This window comes from Alosa sapidissima, chromosome 7 (assembly GCF_018492685.1).
Source record: "Alosa sapidissima isolate fAloSap1 chromosome 7, fAloSap1.pri, whole genome shotgun sequence".
NCBI lineage: Eukaryota > Metazoa > Chordata > Actinopteri > Clupeiformes > Clupeidae > Alosa > Alosa sapidissima.
This window is the reverse complement of record NC_055963.1, coordinates 29,356,847-29,376,806: the sequence shown is the minus strand read 5'-3', so window position 1 is coordinate 29,376,806 and position 19,960 is coordinate 29,356,847. Positions and strand designations below refer to the sequence as shown.

The 19,960-nt window shown below is 45.1% G+C and overlaps 1 protein-coding gene and 1 long non-coding RNA gene across 7 annotated transcripts in view; one reads left to right on the top strand and one right to left on the bottom strand.

The window, feature by feature from the left end:
- Positions 1-3,507: 3,507 nt before the first annotated feature.
- Positions 3,508-7,487, bottom strand: LOC121712943. Of its 2 annotated transcripts, none has more exons than XR_006032703.1 (3): positions 7,388-7,487; positions 5,266-5,416; positions 3,508-3,627 (listed from the first exon to the last, which is right to left on the bottom strand). It is a non-coding gene; the product is annotated as an uncharacterized LOC121712943 (long non-coding RNA). The 2 variants fall into 2 exon arrangements; XR_006032702.1 differs by having other exon boundaries at positions 5,266-5,413.
- The window catches only part of clstn1 (calsyntenin 1), a 33,301-nt gene continuing 19,405 nt past the window's right edge, over positions 6,065-19,960 (top strand). For 4 of the 5 annotated variants that reach the window (XM_042097038.1, XM_042097039.1, XM_042097041.1 and 1 more), the window contains exons 1-2: positions 6,065-6,396; positions 17,718-17,840. In XM_042097038.1, the coding sequence (XP_041952972.1) occupies positions 6,315-6,396; positions 17,718-17,840 (205 nt within the window). In that variant the 5' untranslated portion in view covers positions 6,065-6,314. The remainder of the gene's footprint in view (positions 6,397-17,717; positions 17,841-19,960) is intronic. The other variant, XM_042097042.1, reaches the window with a different exon arrangement.

The window sequence follows — 19,960 nt, the reverse complement described above, 5'->3', positions numbered from 1 at the left end:
GTGTGAACTTCCCAGGACACAAAGCAAACAGTCAATCATGGAGTGCACCGACTTTCACCATCACAGAAATCACCCACCATCACTGGCATCCATTACATCACCTCCTTGACCAAAGCAACCGTCTCTTTCCATCCAGTCGAGTCTGTCTGGTAGTTAGCCTGGCCACTGCCAGACTGTCCAGACCATTGCTCTCTGACTATTTCAGTCTTCTGCCAGAACCAGCCATGAGACAATTTCCTCTTTCTGTTTCAGGAAAATGTGACATTGCCTCATACAGGACTCCTGACATGACTCATGGCTGACTTGGGCAAAGACAGCAGCTCCACTGGCTCCGTCTTTCTCTGTCTGTATGACTGACTCACACTCTCTCTGAGCAGCGCGTGTGTGTGTGTGTGGGGGGGGGGGGGGGCATGGGGAGAAGCTGAGGCCTAGTGACAGGCGTTGGCAGCAAGTCAATGCTGCTATGGCCCGAGGCGCGGTGCTGTGTCATACCACGCCGCACCATGCCACGCCTCACCTGACTAAGCACTGACCCCCTTTAATGGCCGATGCCAGTCTGATCCACCCCGACTGGAGTCTGCTGCCCAGCCTGTGGCCTTCCACACCCAACTGCACACACAACAGAGAAGCAGGAAGAGAGAGGAGTGAGGGAGATGGAGGCAGTAGGTGGTGGAGGAGGAGGAAGCTGGCATGAGTCCCATTTCTTCTCTCTTCTGGTTTTCTGTTATATCACCCACTTTCCTCTGAGCGGTGTTGTGGGGATAATGAGTGGGCTCACTTCCTTCATCTGGACGACAGGTTTTCTCATGCGGCAAGTGAACGGGATCGCAGATGTCCCACTGTCCCACATATTGTCTAAGCCGCTCTCTTTTCTCTTTGTTTTGCTTTACAGAGCTCTGCCTCTCTTCATCTGTGTGCATAGTCGTGCTAGGCACAGTATTTGTTTTGGTCATCCTAATTTGTGTGGTTTGAGGGAGTGTGCTTCTCTGATTCAGTGTTTGATTTTTCAGCCTTTGCCCTGACATCACTCGGAGTGTCAGTCGACATTTGTGTCTGTTTCCTTATCTGTGTGTGTGTGTGTGTGTGTATGTGTAACTTATGTGCATGAGTGAGTAAGTGTTTGGGTGTGTGTATGTGTGTGTGCATTGTGATTGTGTGTTTGTGTGCAGATGAGTCTGTGTCTATTTGTGTATAGTGAGTGTGTGTGTGTGTGTCTGTGTGTGAATGCATACCTAGGCATGTGAGTCCATGCTTGCAGCCATGTCAGAAGTGCCCCCTTGAGTCCTTGTGCCCAATAAGAGCAGACGTGGTAGCGTGGGTCCAGCCCCGAGGCTCTATGCTGATGGAGTGGAGAGCATCTGAATAGCAGCACACCTCCATCTCAAGAGGCACCAGTCACAGGTGACTGATTGGTGACTGGAGAGTGTGTGTGTGTGTGTGTGTGTGTGTGTGTGTGTGTGTGTGTCCTTCAGTGGAGAACAGTCCGGTGAGCAGTGGCTGCAGAGGGACTCTGCTGGGGCGTGAAATGGTGTGTCAGAAGCAGTTCACAGAATTTCAGTTCAGCAGTTCACAGCAGTTCAAAGGTCAAGGTCTTAAAAGAACACAACTGTCAAAACCTTCCATCGGCCCTCATCACACCCCTGACCCCACCAAGCCAACAAGTTTCCCATATGGACACATTCCCATTCAGAGCCAGGGCGAGAAAGTCCTGAATGTTTAATATAGCCTGGAAAAGCAATTAGGAAAACATACAGTAAATTCTTAGTTAAAAATATAAAAGTTACAATCTACAAGATCACCGAAGGTATAAGTAGAAATGTTATGTAGGTCTCACAGGATGTACTGCCATATTTACTGTTCTATTCACTGTATATACAGCAATACTGTCAAATTAGACCTCTAGAGAAATGTGTTGCTTATGTGTGACCATACAGGAAGTTATAAACAGCACACTAACGGTGAGGAAGTTATAAACAAGTTGTTGAGACCTTCAAGAAAGAAAGCCTCAAGGAGTTGTTTCTATAGCACAGGCCATTTAACTCTTAACTTCCCATTTTCCCTGTTAACCATCTGCCTTGTTCCCACACATGCACAAACACACACACACACACACACACACACTAAACATCTCAATAGAACCTGCACATGTGTGTTCAGATGTGTTCTCCCCAATGGGACCTGCCGGCTCCTGAGAATACGACTCTTCATCGTCAACCCTGTCACACTAGCAACCTCCTCAGCTTCGCCCCTGTTGTCAAGGGACAGGCAACCCAGCAACAGATGAAGACGTTCTGCGCAACTGAGCGACTTAAGCACGTTGCCGCACTGCAGCTGAGCCCTGTAATTGGCAAGGTTGTTATTTTCCCCCCCTCACTTCTTCACTCTCTCTCTCTCTCCTACTTTCATGATCTTTGGCTTTGTGTGATGTGTTGTGCCTCTGTCAGCCAGAGCCAGTGTGTTTACTTAAAAATGAACTCTCTCCCACAGCCCCGGTGCTCTCCCAGAGGCATGCATACATCGCGCGGCAATGATGAATGTTGAGTCAGGCATCACATATCAAAATTCATGTATTCCTAAAACTTCAGAACCCGCTGCCCCTACCATGTATTAATCAGTGCAGCACACAGCCTGGGTAGACTTTGCAGTGGGTCCCCTGTTTATATGAAATATGCATTGGCAAATTATTAATCAATCAAAGGAGGAAGGTTTGAATATATGAGTCAGTGGAGTCCATATTGTTTCTGCACGGATTTCACAGATGTGAAAGGTTACAGTGTGGTTGGGATTAAAGGTTTGAAAAAATGATGGTGTTTATTGGCTGTCTTGTATTTGTACTGTCAGGTTGCTTCCAAACAAGCTCAGCTGTAATGTGGACAGCTGACTTATTTTGGCTTTGTTTTCTCTGCCTCTCTATCTCTCTCAGATAAAAATGTTACTCTTTTACTTTGGGACATATTTCTCTGTATGTGTGCTCTGCTTAATACATGGAAAAGACAAACTGTTCACCTTCTAAGCTTAACGAAATGCTTCTGCTGGAGGTCGTTTTAGAATTCCTAGGCAACCATGTCTCTCTTTGCAAAGCTTAACACTCCTGGCCAAACTGCATGAGGTATTCAAACTGAGACACTTTTGATTAAGAAAAAACTTGTCTCAGATAATGAACATCCAGTTTAACGTTAAGTATTTCAAAATTGAGATAAATTCCAGATCGATTATCATCAGATAGATTATTATCCTGTTTCAGGAGATACAGTAGAAATATTATTGAGTGGTTGAAACTAACAAACAAAGCAGAAATAACAGTATTGCCTCACTTAATATACAATAATTGCTATTCCATTTAAATAGCTTTAAAACTTTTTTTACGTACATAAATGGGTAATTACCGATACATTAGCACCATTGATTTTTGTGTTAATATTGTTTCTGAAATCTTTGATGGATAATACATGAGAAATCACATTATACTAATCATCCCAGTTAATTTATTCCCTCATTTGACAATGAAATTCCATGAAGCCACCAGGACGTCATGCAGAGTGCCAGCATGCTGGTGGGTGGAACATGTAGAAATTGCTGGGAAGATACGGTTATCTTTTTTCATGGCACCAAACATATATCACTCTGCTGCGAATAGAAACACACACACACACACACATTAAACATGTTGGAATGTTTTGAGGACACTGAAAGCCAGTGGGTACAAACAATGTTTGATGTTTACAGCTTATGGATTCTGAGACTATGGGATGACTTCAAATGTAAGCATTTCTGTCTGATGCCATCCTAATTTTCTGCATTCTTTATGAACTGTTGAACTGTTGAAAAGTTGACAGCAGATTGTGCAAAATTATACAATTCTGCACAAACTTAACCATCAGCAAGTCCTGTAGTCATTTGGGTGATCTATTTTTCTGCTTTCAGCTCTCCGGTGAGTTTTATGGTTGACTCACACCATTCTGTAATCTGTAGCCGCAAGCCGACGTGCTGACAAAAAGGCAGCCTGACAGCGCTGAGGATGAGACAGCGCGGAATTTGGGGGACACTTCCGCAGCTTAAGCTCAGCTCCCTCTCACCCAAGGAAGTTCATAAATCAAATCCTCAAATCCTGTCTGCTGCTTCTTCTACGGGGAAATATACTCTTGCACTGTGAGGATCAAAGATCCTTCTCAGCCCCATCCCCGAGGTTGGCATGAGAACAAAGTCTCTTTCTGAAGTGTTTATGGGTGTTTCTATGACCCAGGATATAAAAGGTAGCTGTGTACCCGGAGGAAGTGCCCTTATCCCGCTCAAGTCTCACTGTTGTGGCAAACACTCAGTCTGGCCTAGACAAGCTATTGTCCACGAGCATCCACAAAGAGCATTCTGTTGCCCCCATTTTCTCCAGAGGAATGGACATCTGTAGAGGCTTCGGCTTTGCTAGCAGTTAGTTCATGCCTTGCCAGAGAGGAACAAATAACCATTGTGCCCCGGCCCTGCTGCCGGGGGAAGGCAGCTCCGGTTTAATAGACCCGGCAGTGAATTGAGGCTACATGACTGTGCTCGTGAGTAAGCATTCCTCTTTACCTATATTTCCCAGGCATTACTAAGCTATTTCGAGCTGAGAGAGAGTCTTGTGGTTCAGCGTGCACAAGAGCATTGTGTTCATGTGCACCTAATTCATCAGGATTACTTCCCTCTGAAATGACAATGTGCAAAAACATCACTGAACTGTTCACCTGTGCTAAATCCCTGGCTTTTACGTCACGGGTATTTCCCACATTTACCCCAAAGTCAGTGTTGATTTTTATATAAATCTTGATGATGGGAATCACATCAGATGCAAGTCAAAGGCATGCAGAGGGTTATGTCAAACCTCTGTGACCTTCACCATTTTTCAGTCAGCACTGAAATCTCTCGTCGATTAATGCAGCCCTCTGCTGTGAGCCACACAAATTCTTTCACTCAGCAAACTGTGAGCACTGTAACCTTTAAAACCCATGCGGCCGTGACTCATCAGTCTCCTGTGTGATCGCATTCCCCAGCATTGTTTTATCCGGCAGCATGCTGCAGTCAGGCGACGAAGAAGAACAGCCCTGCTCTCTGAGCATACCTTTTTCCCCTCTGTGAACCTTGCCACGCTCACACCATGGTGCGGTTTAATTAAAATTTTACTGGAGACAGACAGACTGAAAGGGAGGAGTGAAAAAGGGCAGGAGGGAGGGAGGTAGAGAGAGCGATGGAGAGAATGGTGAGAAAGAGAGTGAGGGGGGAGGAGATGCTTACTCATGGTGGGGGTCAGTGCTCTGTCTTTCTAGAAGTGCACAGTGCTTCGTCAGATGTGGAAATCTGAGACCCTGATGAGAGTATGACAAATGACTGCAAAACTGCAGTTATGCACTCTTTGGGTTCCTCCATGGTTCAGTCCCATGCCCTTCTTTTTCAAATACAAAGACAAATACAAGACAAAGACTTTGGTTTTAAGTAACCATACATTTGACTAAGGTAAACACATTTGCCATGCATTCAGACATGCACCGCTATATTCCCTGCATCCAACCTGTGTGTGGTTATAATAATGTTTTGCAGTAAGAGTGAAGGTTAGAAAGTCTTCAAAGCCAGGATGAAATTGCTCTACATTCAATCTAGAGATAAATGAAATGACAATATAACACTGGCCACAAAATGATTTCCCCCCAAAAGGTTGATAGCATAGGCTATACAAACACTACCATACAAATTTTACTTTGGATAATCATCACATCATAATATGTATATTTCAACATATTTTTTTATGTATTATCTGTTTAAGCGATGGATCTACAATAATAGACTATTTAAATGTAAATGTGTGTATAGGCTAAAATGATGTAGGCTATGTGCAGCCGGACTGAAATATAGCTATATGCCTTAGGCTACGTGTTCTTTAACCCGGGAGATGATAAAAAGCAGAGCAGGTTCACCACGGATGTAGAGATCTAGATCAAAAAACAGTGCGCACTGCCCTCTACAAACAGACTTCTTATTGCCCCCCTCCCTGGGTCTCGGTTAGTTGTCTGGTTGAGCACTGGGCAATAGGCACAGCAAGCACTCCCACAATAACAGTGTTGACGTCACGCTACCACCGCTCCCGTTGGATACAGCTGCAAAACTGCAAGAGAGGGGTGATTGAAGGGAATAGCTAAGCGGCGGTGGCGGCAGCCATCTTAGAACTATCGCGGTTGCAGAATTACATCTTATGGATATTTATTTACAGGGTGAATTATAATTGATTGCGTTGACGAGGAATAGAGAAGAGTGTTTACGTCTCTCGTGTTTTTTACTTATAAAACGGGATGCAGTTCCGTAGGTATAAACCCTTCGCGTCTGCAATCGGACTGGTCCTTGGACTATTATGTGCGGTGGAGGCAACCAAAGGTAAGCCGCAAGACGCTGCGTTTATCCCTCACGGTCTCGTTCATTCAGAGGGATTGTTTCCGTGGTAAAAATAAAAACTATTCATTCGAATTATTTGCTTTCAGGGGGCTGATTTGTGCTTGATATAATAAATACTTTTTAAACCTCTGATTTAGGCTCAGTGGGGATGCCGGATGGGCGACGTACTCAGCCGATAGGATGGTCTCGCACCCTAATAGGATGGATGTTCATTCCCAAAGTATCTGTGTAGCTTATAATATGTTGCAAAATGTAAAGCGCATTGGTATTTTCAAACGACTGAATTTACAAAACATTTTGTTGGCAATTTTCCCAGAGGTGCAGGTGGTTTGGCGTATTTTCAGAATGCCATCCATTTAATAAAATCTATGCAGGAATGTCCTTTGCTGTAGAAGCCAAGCTATCTGAGGGTTCTTAATCGGGTAAAACAATATCCGTCGGCAACTCCCCGTTAAGGGTTTTGTTATTATTGGCTAACCAACGCGGTTGTGAGCCAGGGTTAGCATATAGCATACTTATTTTATTACAGTATTTATTGATACCTGCGGTTCTCACCGCTGTTAGGCTAATAGTGACATTGGTTTTACATTCGACTCGCCCCTACCCAAGTGCCAATGGCAGTGTAGTTTAGTTGTGTTTGATTTATTGTGTAGCCTAATGTCAAATAAGCCCTCAAACGAACACCATGCGGATGAAGTGATCCATCTACCAATGTACGCATTGCAGATCCACTTGCCAACACTTGTATGGTAATTTAAAAATTCATGTGTATCGCATTCTCGAGCGCAGCTAAATCATCGCAGCAGGTGCGCCAAGCCGCTCCGTAGATGATGAATATAGCGTGAAAGAGCCGTCTGAACTTAGCCCAGTGGCAGCAGGGCGGTCAGTCTCTCATCGATACTTCAATGTGGAACTAAAGCACAGAACTAATTTAATTGAATGGTTGGTGGTGCCGTGTAAATGGATTACCCACCAGCGTTGCTCTTCTCTGTTCTGTGAGGCTATAATCGAAGTTTCCATTTTCACTGGCGTTACAACAGCTAGCCCTCAAGTCTTCTGGCGCTCCCCCTTCTTTCTAAACGCAAATCGCAGGCAGGTCCCCCTCCCCCATATTTTATATAGCCCATATCATCCATTTTATTGGTTACAGTTATATGGCCTCGATACTTTAATAGAACACGGTCCCACATTAGACTGTCTCCTGTGGAAGTGGTGTAGCTAGGACTTGTAAAAGGAACATATTGCAATGAGAAGCAGCTGGGAATGAATGCATGCACCATCTCCACCAGCATGAGATCAGATAATTAAACAAATTGCTGCACAGTTGATGGTTGATTATTCAAAGCCTTGGTGTCAAATGTTGACAGTCATTCAAGATTCCAGATGACCATCTGAAAAGCAGACACAATACCTGGGTAGTTTATCCTTTTACAACAATTTCCCTGTGCCTTTTCTACTTTACTTAAATTAATCAGTTGTAATTTGATAGAGAAAGAACAAAACATCTACCAAGATATAGGCTTAGATAATGAAAGCATTTGGGAGAAAGAATAAAATAAGCCAAATGAAACACTGGGAAGAATAGAGATTTGCTGTTGGGTTTATGGGCAGATGACACTCCTGTGAAGTCTGTTACTCTAGTTGACCAAATGTGTTTGCATAGCACACCTGCTTTGTTCACAGCCATTACATGGAAAGCAAGCAACATGTGCAATTTCCATATTTGGATGGTGCTTGCCTTTCTCTCTGGCTGAAAAAACATTCACTTTCAGCTCCATGGTTTGACCTAAGGGTGTTCGTTTACATTATTTGTGGTCCAACATAGCAGTCACAGAGTCTAAACATAGAGGATATGTTGTCATTTGGCATATTTCTCCCAGCAAACCTCTTCAAGGACTTGAGGAAGTGTTTGGCACGTGGCTTGCAAATCCAAATCCTATTTTGTTAAATTGGTGAAGGTGAAAAAGTACCTGGCCAGAGACATCAGGAAATGAGTATAGTGTGGGATAGTGTGTTAACACTTTAGAGATTCATTGAGGTAATAGAGATCATATTTTATTCCTTTGAAATGTTATGACTGCCATGATCTTGAAATCTCCCTGAAGAACTGCCTACCTCCAAACAACATTTAATTCAGGTGTCTGTTTTTATTAATGTATTTTATTCTTGGTTTTGATAGGAATAGGCCTAGCCTACATACCGTATTCTACTCTACTTACTGTATGTTTCTGTTCTAGTCACAGCATGTTGTACAACCCAAATTTCTGGTGCCTCAGTAAAGGAACCTAATTTTTGTTTCACACTGATCCTCAAGGCTATATAAAACTTTTTCGAAGCATGTTGTTCATATAAACAGATGCAACCAGCTGCATGCTCCTCTTTTGTGGCCTCCGGTCAAATGCTTGGCCTGTCCCAGTAGAGGTACAGCAATGCAAGGTGCTGCTCTGTTTGCTATCTTTTCCACACTCCTCTCAAGTTCAAGCAGGCAGCTCATAAGCAAGCAGATATGTTCATGGAGTGACTATTTCATCCCAGTTGTGTCATTTAATTATTCTCTGGAAAATTGTGATTTGGTATTGAAGAACCAGAGGTTAATTGACTAATAGCTTTTGTCTCATCCTGTGTACTATTTAACATACAGTCGTTGTTAATGAGTTCCACTGGTCGTCATACTGACAGGAAAGCACCCTGGACGCAAGTCTTGTGTGAAATGAACTGACCGTTCTGGCTCTCCAGGGAAATGGCTGTCCGCTCTGACATAAATCCAGGCCTGCCTGGACACATACATTAAGAAACTTTTAATCTTTAATTTGCACATTTTTAAACAGCATGGTTCTTAACACATGGAAAGACCTGCGGTCCTGAAACGGCATGGAATGGTCATGGCAACAACTCTGTCAGCTTACGCTCAGTCAGCTTAAGATAACTCACAACGCCTAGCATTCACTACCACACTAAATATACCCAGTGGTTTGCATTTAACTCTCACAGAGGAATGTGTCATGGCTTGAAGTTGAGAACAAATGTAGCATGGCCTTGTCAAGTCTTTATGGTTTTGCTCAGATGCCCAGAATAAAAATGATGTTGATTTGTGTGAAGTTAACCTTCAGTAGTTTTTATTTGATTCGCTCCACCTCCCACACACACACTATGTCACTGGCTTGCCTATGAGCTCCATGTTGCGCAGCTACCTCTCGATTTGTTGGCCTATTTATTCAAGGAATCTCAACAAGGGAGGAACAAAGGGGTTTCTTGGCCCACAGATTGGAGCAAAGTTGTGGAATGACAGCCTCACAATGTGTCCACTGTTACATGGGGCTTAGATATGGGCATTTTAGCTTTCATTTGTCGCCAAAGGTCGCTTAAACCAATAATGTACTATTCAGGAACTTATTAACTTGCAGGAAATGTCTACCTTACTGTGTGCGTGCCGTGTGTGGGTATGTATGAGTGAGTGTGAGTGCTTTTGTATTTGTGCGTCAGGTTTGTGAGGAGGCCGCTGTAACCATTACTAGGGCCATGGAGAAGGCTCTCATCTGTGTTATGTTGGTCACTTCCATGTAGTTGGTCATGTAGACAAGTGTTTCCTCTTGAGATGCCCTTGATAAGAAAGTCATGATGATAATGATTGCAGGCAGATAGCTGGGCAGAAATTATTTTGACTGACAACAAACCAAGAAGCGGTATAATCATTCCTCATTAAGATATTTGCCATATTACAATATTTGAGAAAACCTCGGAAGGATAACTCGCTCTCTCTTGGCAGGGGCAGCAAATTTAATCACAACGTAATTGCAAAGATGCAGATGCAGTACAGGCACATGATGACTTTCCAATCTGAAACTCCCCTGGAGCGTTTTGTCACCATAAGAAATATTGCGCCCCTCTCTTTACTCTAGACCAAATGCGTCACTGCATTGACGCTCCATGGGAACGAGGTAACTAGAGAGCACATTCACCTGCAGGCGAGGCACCCAGTGGCCTCTACAGCCACAGGTGGGAATGAAAACCAGCTTTGTGTGCTCTCTTGGGTTCCACAGGGCCTGGGTCCTCCTCCTCCTTCGCCCCCTCCTCCTGCTCCACTCTCACTTTCACTGGCTCTTTTGTGTGGCTGGCGCTGAATGCTGATTGAGGAGCTTTCACACCGTTCGTAGCTGCCTCCACTACGCCCCACCCTTCCCAACACCCCCTCCGTGCACCCCCTCCTAAGGCCTCCACCCCCAGTGAAAATGCCTTTGCGTTGTTTGTGCGAGCCCTGATTGCCCACTGAACAAACAGACGTTTGCTTGAGCATACATTGACCCCCTGCCTGCCCTGGTGTGGCTGTGAGGGCTCCTCTGTTTGCGGAAAAGAGAGGGGGGAGGCATTGGAGGCTTTGACCAGTGGGGGAGGGATATTTTGGGGACGTTTGGGGGCGCCCCCACCCACAGGTTTGTCTAGAGAGGGCCGTTAGGCTGCTGTGAACAGTCAAGGCTCTGTGATTGACGAGGGCCTGCTTCAACAAGCTCTGACACTTCTCAATTCAACCGCAAACAGAGGAGTGTGCGCCTGTATTTTTGACTGTGGACAAATTGACTAAGGGATTATGGTAGCATTTCCTGTCTTAAATCTAATTCTCTATGCAGGCGTCTGAAATGAAAAAGTACGAGCTGAGTTTTGACAGTTTAATTAAATGAATTTTTGATGCCATCACAAAAAACTCTTCTGGGTCATGCCAGTAATGCAAAGGGGGTGGCAGAGTTATTATGAAAGAGATCAAAGATGATCTGTGGAGGAATCGCATTGAATGACTAATGCAGTTTTGTCATCTACTGGCAGCATCTTGAATGCCTCTTCGTGTCAACTGTGTTTCAATAAGCACTGTTCAGAGAGCCCATATTCCTTCTTCCTACTTGTCTACTTGTAGATGAATGTTGTACAAGGGTGAAAGGGTGCAATGATGGTGAATATCATTCCCCACTTTTCACAATTCCTTTCAAAGGTGTGGCATAGCCATTGCTTGTGGGCCACGTTGTGTGTGGGCAGGCTGGCCATTGTAATGCAGGATTAGGACAAGCCCATTGTTCGGTTGCCCATTCTCACGAGTAGCAACTTGCTCTGTGAAGACGTCACATAACTGTGACAAATTTGTATGTCGGGTCAAAGAGACGGTTCCTTTGCTGAAGAGTGCTTGAAGCCGTTACTGGACACCTGTAAAGAGGCATTCAGGTTTTTGTCTCTAGTGCAACTTGACAAGGTAGAGATCTTACGACAATGACGACCCCCTGCCCCATCCACCTACCCCCACCACCACTGCTCCACCCACCCATAACCCATTTTCCCAATTGCAAACAAGCTCCTCTCTCCTATCTGATCTTTAACACCTCTCTCGATAGATCTCGCACCTTACAATCGTCAGAGGTGTGGAGCAGGGAGGTGTCGTGTGCTTATTGGTACAGATTGTTGCCATTGTGTTCACCCCAAGCAGGGTGCAAACACCATCACCTTGCAGAGTAGTGTCATCCTGACTGGAAGAAAAGAGTCTTTCAAAAATCTAGTTAAATCGGTCAGCGAGATTAGCCTACACTTTTTTTGTTAAGCATTACCACGGATTCATTCAATACACATGTTACATAGGCTTTTCTCTGGGTTTGAAAAGGATCACAAAAGGTTGAATGCCATGTTAGATTCTCAAGTTTGGCTGACCAATAAGAAAAGACCTCTGACAGGATAAGACCGACCTGACCTGATAAACAGTATTGTGTTGCAACAGTGAGGATGTAGTACTCAAAGTGAGTATAAAAATTGTGAGTGTAGAATTGAGTTGGAACCATCAATGCATTGTAGTTATCATCAATGCATTGTAGTTGCCATCAGCATTTTTGCCAACGTTTCCTCATTCTACTGAAAGCCACCACCCAACTGATGTCTGAATAAAGCTCAGGTCAGACAACGGAACCAAGCGAATTGTGACACGCTTGGCTGCAACAGCAAAATATGCCCCATGGGCTGAACGGCCTTATCAGATTCCTCATTTCCTTTCCTTTTTTGCTTTCTTTAGGTCTCTGACTGTTTGCCAATTACCTCCTTAGTCTGTCAATGAACTGCAGACTCCTTAAATGTTCCGGTTATTATTCGGGCAGATATGCATGCATTTGACCTTTTCTGGCTTAAACCCTGACCCAACTTGTTTTGTTGATATTTTGAAACCTTAGACGTGGGAAAACAATCGGCACAGAGCAGCACAAAACCTTTCAAACCACTTCACGAGCAATTTGAGATGCATGCACCAAGCAAGCCTTGAACCTTGACCCATGAGAGCCATCCTGGTCCCCCAGACCACCTCCATGCTTTGTTGCGGCGTCTCTGCATTCTATGACCTTGCAGGTGAATGAAACGGGTGCACATACCATTATAAGATTAGGTGTCACTAGGTTTACATGATGGGTAAAAGGATTGCATGTCATGCATGGCAGCACTGCTACATTATCCTGACCCACCAAACCCCACTCCAGCCACCGATTCTGTACATGACCCATGCTGTCTGACTTCAGCCCATTTTTGATCGATCATGTGCATTGATCATGTGATCACATATCAGTTGATGCATCTGCACTGTAGCAGAGCGGTGACAAAAGAGAGCGCATGCACTAGAATGCAAGATGGCTGCTGATAGGAGCAGGAGGCAGTCACAATTGTGACCAGACGGCTCTCCCACCCACGATCAGCCGCAGTCTATGTCCCCGGAATGCTGAGGTTAGCAGTTAAGCGTTGTATTGGAGTGGGGCGTTGGAGGGGGTGGTTGTGGCAGGCTTGGCAGGGGTATTCCGGATGCCTCCACTTCCACAGTGGCAGACAGCCCATTTAACCCATTCCCGAAAGCCTGTAACCACACACACACACCCGCCGACACAGATAGGGAAAGAGAGAAAAGTAAATAGTTGCCTCTGTCCCTGTCCCAAAGCCTTGCATTGTTTTTTTCAGCCCTTGTGCTGTCATCAGAACTAGGCTGCATTCTCTCCATACTCTTATGTGGAGCAAATAGCTTAGTTGGCTTCATGATAAATTAAATGAATTCATATCTGCAATCAAACAGTACTGGAGGCATATGTGGGAGTTTTGAATGATTGTGACTCACACAAACTTAATATCATCATGTGAAAAGAGGTGCTTACATGGTCAGAAAGTACCCTGATACGCTGCGTCAAAATGCTCAAAGTGAGATGTTAAAAATAGAAGTATGTCCAGAAAATATCCATGCTGTGATTATTTTGCTTAAATGTAAACGTGTGCTTCAGCATCACTGCAGTATCGGGATATTGTGTGTGGAGATGAAACAGGAAATGAGCATTCACAGCAGACCGTTTGCACCTTGTCACGCATGTTACGCAACTCTCTTTCAACCCCTTAATGTGACCCCATGCCATTCACCCATACATTGTTTGCTACGTGTTTCACAGTGCCAGGAGGATGCATGCAAATTAAGCTATTCACTTTGCCCTTGGGAGCTAAATGGATGGAGTGTAACTTATACGTCTGTGTGTGTGGCATCTGCTCCAATGTATGGAGTTAAGCAGTATGTCTGATGCAGTGAAGGGCTCTCAGCTCTAGCGATGGATGTTTTCAATGCCACCAAATGATAGCTCGAGGATTAGTATAGAATAATGGAAAAATAGCTTGGTTGTTAGCGTGGGCTAATTTTTCATTTTGATCCATATTACCTGAAAGCAAATGTTTTGTAGTACGCCTAGCCTGTGACTAAATGGTTCTATGTTTCCGCCATTTTGTGTGATTTGCAGATTTTAACTGCTCTGCAGGAGTTGGCTGGCTGGGACTACTTTAGTGTGACCCTGCCATGCTGAAAGGCTTTCGCACAAAGTGCATATGAATGATAGAATTGAGAAGAAAGAGTTTGAAAGAGAGGCGGAAAAGATAAGAGAGGCTGGCACGACGCCAACCCAAACAGGCTGGCATGTGCCTGGCATACCAGGCCCTGGAGCTCTTTAAAAGTTATCAGCCACATCAGAAATGCCTCGGTAATCTCATTCACCACAGCATCCCCCACAGAGCCACGCGGGCCGCTTTGAAGTTTAACTCTGCCCTTAATAATTATGGTCCTCATAGCCCCAGATTGGAAGTGTGTGGCCGGCTGTGTGTAAATGGTTTGAAATGGCTGGTCTAGTCGCGTCAGGAAGAAAAATAGCAGTGGCACCACTGCTAATTTGCTCCTAATCAGGGTGTGATTGTTGGTGAGTGGGTGTGTGTGTGTGTGTGCATGTGCAGCAGATGTTAGAGTCGAGCTGGTGTGTTGTTATTCGGCTTAGCTTTGTGTGAGGTGATGTATAAAGCTGTGGCTCTGGGGATCATGAGTGTGTGTGTGTTTGTGCTTGTGTGACTGCAGATGTTGAACGTATGTATTCTAGCTCCTCTCAAGAAGAACAAAGTTATAACTCATGGGTCTTTCTAGTCATTAATAACGCTTGTAAATGATCAAATGAATATTTTATTCTTTTCATGTGGTGTGTGTGTGTGTGTGTGTGTGTGTGTGTGTGTGTGTGTGTGTGTGTGTGTGTGTGTGTGTGTGTGTGTGTGTTCCCTGACGTGTACTGTTTATAGGATTAAGGTTAGCTAGTGCCTGACATGAACCTGCTCCACACACCACCTGTTCTGGACATGTACTACAAACATGGGTATGTGCTCATAATGAGCATCCCAGTGTCATGCCTAATTGTATGCTATATTTGCCCACTGGCCTCTACAGATGTTATGTGATATCCTTACTGACATCAATGACAACATGATTTCAACTGACAACATGATTTTATCCAATGGCCAGTGATGTATATTGAATAAGTGTACCAGGTATAATAAGTGTATAGTTATTCAATACAGGGCCCACTTTGTTGTTTTAGGTATTTTTCAATAAAATTGATTAAACATTTAAACTGATTTCAAAATCTTGATCGGACAACATTGTTGAATTGTAGGCTACTATATTATTTGATGTTCATGCTAGTCAGAATCCCAGACTGGTTGTTTTTTAGTCCTTGTTATTCAGTCCTCTTTCAATGAATGAGAAGACAGAAAAACAGCAGCTTGGGCACCCTATCCTGGCACTGACCTCATGATTAAAAAAAAAACAAGTCACATTTGGTCTCCCTCCCTCCCTACCAGCCATGTGACATAGCTAACTATGCCTCTTAGGGTTTGACCCCAGGGCCTAAAGCAGATTATCCCCGTAGTCTGGCCTGGCAATCTGTCCAGAGACGGCCATCAACCACAGTGGCACACTTCAGGTCATGTGAGCGAGCCGGTGCTAAAGATGACTCATGGGCGTGGCTACTATGCTGAACCATGCCAGATTGGAACTCAGAGGCAGACCCTTCAACAACGCCCCACCACCAATCCCCCCTAAAGACTCACACCACCAAAACAGGATGGTAATCACAACACACTGGTGTGTTTTGTGGTCACAGTGTAGTATTTAGCCTTTTTGTTGCTAGCCTTTTGTTATCTGTTGGCATTTGGCTCGAGTTGTTTAAATAGATTTGTGGTTGTTGTGCCAGAAGCCATAGACTGATATCATGTCAGTTGGCTCATTATCAGTCCTCCCTTGAGTCATAACTGGGGGGCAGTGAAATGAATCTTTCAGCTGGAATCATCGACACCCCTCCCCCCTTCCTGCCTCTGTTTCTGTCACGGTGAAAGATTTATTGTCTTTAAAGTCATAGCGATGGCATGTCATGAAATCTGATCTGAAAAAGCAAAGGATTAGCTACTAACGGCACTCAAAGTCACACGTACCACTTCATAACGAACAGATGCAACGATTTCCTAGTGTTGTGTCTAAACAGCCATTTTTCATGGGCTCCCTGTGAGATGGGAGACTTTAGCCTTGGGGTGAGTCTCTGGTCCCAGGTGCATATAGCCAGCTGAATATTAGCCCAAGCTCATACATTTCCAGACTTTGCTCGAGCATGTTTGTTGCAGCTACCAAAATCTCTGATATTCCCTGCTGGCTGATTTATTTTTAATGTGTGGGGATGAATATCCTTTGAAGCAGATGCTTTCATTCTGCTGCTGCTGGAGATGCTCTGTCCTCAGAGGAGGCATAGTGGTGTCAGATGTCACTGCAAAATATGCAATATGTTTTTTGTTTTTCTGCAGTTTTAAACTGATCTTTATGAAAGTGCTAAGTGGGTCCCCCCCCTTCTAAAATGGCTACTGTGCTGTTGTTAACAGGTCTGGGGGTCATGAGACCAGCGGGCTTAACATGGATTTCTGGGCTAGAAACCAAAAGGCATAACCACAGCTGCTGCCTCTGAGGCCTCCTGTTAAGTAGCAGCGAAGCTGAGCTTTGTAGCCTCATAAACGCGGCCAGTCTATGGGCACTAACATTGCTATGGTTACCTGAAGGATGTGCCTTTTATAAGATGGAGGCTGCCTTCTGTGGAGATCAGCGGCAAGCATTCAGTGATGTTCGGTCAGGCCCATTAGTAGTACGGTAGCAGTGAAATGATCAGTACATGCTGCGTCTGGCGCAAAGATATCAGGTTTCGCATGAAAACTGCTGAGACTCTGAGAATAGGAATAGGATAGGCTGATGTCTCTCTGTGGAGGAGAGCGGTCTGCCCTTCACGTCCACTGCACTGCACTGCCCTCCTCTCCTCCCTTTCCTGCCTCCCCATCCCTCCCCATTCCATCTTTTGCTTCCAGGCCTGACATTGCAGCCAGGATGTGTTTGGTAGGGAGGTGAGGTGGTGGTGGGGGGGGGGGGGGGGTATTGCTGTCTGGAACTGACGTTTTAAAAGCGAGCCGGTGGCAGCACTGCTGCACAAACAACGAACAGGCCCTTCTAATGAGATCCAATACTGATCTTACACACACACACACACACACACACACACACCCCGCTGTGCCAGCGTTAATGCAGGGAAGTGTATACACACATACGCACACATACACACTCTCTCTCTTTCTTTTTCTTTCTCTCTCTTTCTCTCTCTCTCAAAGGCAGCTGTCAGCCCTGTGGTGCAGCTAGGATATGTCACACAACAAAAGCAAAAAGGCGCTGTCATGCCGTGTTGCAGATGTATTGCAGGATGTATTGCCCCTGGAAGATGCTTATTAAGATTATTTTCTCTATGGCAAAGAAGACTGAGGGGGAGTTCTCTCTTAAAGTTCACCTCAAGCTGTCATGAATACTATTATAATTGGATCTCAACATCTCGTCAACCCCGGGGTCAGATCAGTCACGCTGGTCAGTGTGGTCAGTCCCTGTATCCTCACGATCTGACGACTGCTCTGTCTCCTTTTCCTCACAGTTAATAAGCATAAGCCATGGATCGAGACCACATATCACGGCATCGTCACAGAGAATGATGACAAGGTGCTGCTGGACCCTCCTCTGATTGCCCTGGACAAAGATGCCCCACTGCGCTATGCAGGTGAGAGTGCTGTTTTCAAATTGTGTTGTGAATTGTGCTGTTTTTTTTTTGTAGTGTCGGTCACCGTCGTATGCAGACCCCCATGTCTCCAGTCTGTAAGGGGAGGGGGCCCTCTTTGGCCTCTGTGGAGCCCCCACACTGAGTCTGTGATGTCAGATTCTGATCTGCTAATTCACAGTAATTACCTCAATAGAACCCCACCCACTTTTTCATCCACACATCCACCCAACGACCCACAGTTCCCCCTTGGGCTCGATAAATGATCTGTCAGTCTCCATGCAAGCGAATTAATTGTCTTCTGATAGCCTGTCGTTTAACCCATTAAGTCAAGTGGAAACTAGACATCAAACGGTAAATCTAAAGTCATAGCTATTGATGGTTTAGTGCTTCTGAACAATAACTTCCTGCTGGAATCTCTATAATATGTTTGCTAATGGATCCCTTGATATTAATGTAATGTTTATGTAGTTACTGTATGTATGACTTATTTGTAGTGTTACTGTTGAGCCATTTCTCTGGTATCCAATACCCACCGCAAATGTAGATATGCACACAAGTGGCCACATAGTCCTGCTTTTGGACTATTACTGACATTGTGTTGTATCCTGAAAGACGGCTGCGGCCCCTTGACAAATTTGATCTTCATGGATTTTTCTGACAAGATTGCTTTTTAAGCTGTAAATGTCAACACTGTTCGACTGAAATGGAATGTTCCCCATTAATTTCCCCAATGAATACCAATGAATAGGCCAGCTTTAATTCATTATAGTGAAGACCTGGGTTTTGCCTTTGATTATTCTTTTGTAATACCTCTTTGGAAAAAAAGATTGTTAACACAGACATTGTTTTTTTTGTAGATCTATTTTGATACACAGTAAACATCATCACATTTGTATCAAAGCTGTGATGGCTTATTCATGAAAGTGCTTTATCGGTAGAATTCTAGGGTCCAGTAATGCTATGGAGTTAGTCAGCATTTAGGTTAGCCCTCCATGCTGCCTGTCCTGGTAAAGACACAATTACCGGGCCCTGGCAGTGGTAAGCCATGTCTCTCATTAATGACATTAAGATCACATCGAGATGGCTTTGTTCCAGGGCCCCTGGTGGGTCTGCTCTTGATGCAGACAAGCAGTGAGCACTCGGCTCCTGCCGACTACGCCAACTCGCTGCCGCCACCACCACCACCACCATCACCTTTGGGCCCGCCTGCTCACAGCAGCCCTGCTTTCATGTCACTTCCAACTCCTCGGCACATGTGCTAAATGATCATTCTCCATGGCCTACTACAGGATGCATTCATTCTGACTGATGTGGTGGTGGTGGTAGTCCCAGTCCCAGCATGGGTGTTCTGTGTTTCCTTCCGTCTTAATCAAGCCCCCATTCTACCCATCTTCAAAAACCTGCATCTCAGTGGACTTTACTTGACCCAATTTGTTTGAAAATCCACTCTGAATTTCGAATAAACTGATGCAGTCATCTTTGTTGTTTTGTTTTTTTTAAGTGCTCATTTATATTCTCAAACCTGGAGTAGCTCCGTGGGGAATGTTTTTTTTTTTCCCCCCTAACCAAACTGGGCTGGTTTGGCACTGAGGCACACCCTTCTGATCATGCGACGGAGAGCAAAGAGCCGGGCGATCTGTCCCTGTTGGCCAGCGCTCCTCTCTCTGACCGAGTCACGTGGCGGTCGGGGTGACTGACGTTGCTCTGGCGCTGCACTGCCTCTCCTTGTCAGCAGATCAGCCGGGTGCGTCGCCGGCCAACACTCTATGGGTGGCCGAGCAAGGACTTGGGTCTCTACTCCGTTTGTGTGTGTGAGTGTGAGTGTGCCTGTGTTACTGCCTGCCTGCGAGCCTCAGAGGGGCCCCTGCTAGCTGACGAATAAGCACAGTCATCCTCTGTCATGCCTGTGTGAATGTGCACCTCTCTGCAGTTAGGGGCCGAGGTACACAAGTGAGGCTTTCAGCCCCAGGCCTCCCTCCCTCCCTCTGTTGAGCTCAGGTTCACCTCCCCTCCACTCTCCACCCATATTGGGGGCCTCCACTCTCCACCCATATTGGGGGCCTCCACTCTCCACCCATATTGGGGGCCACCACACTCTAGAACAACACAGTACAATGTCA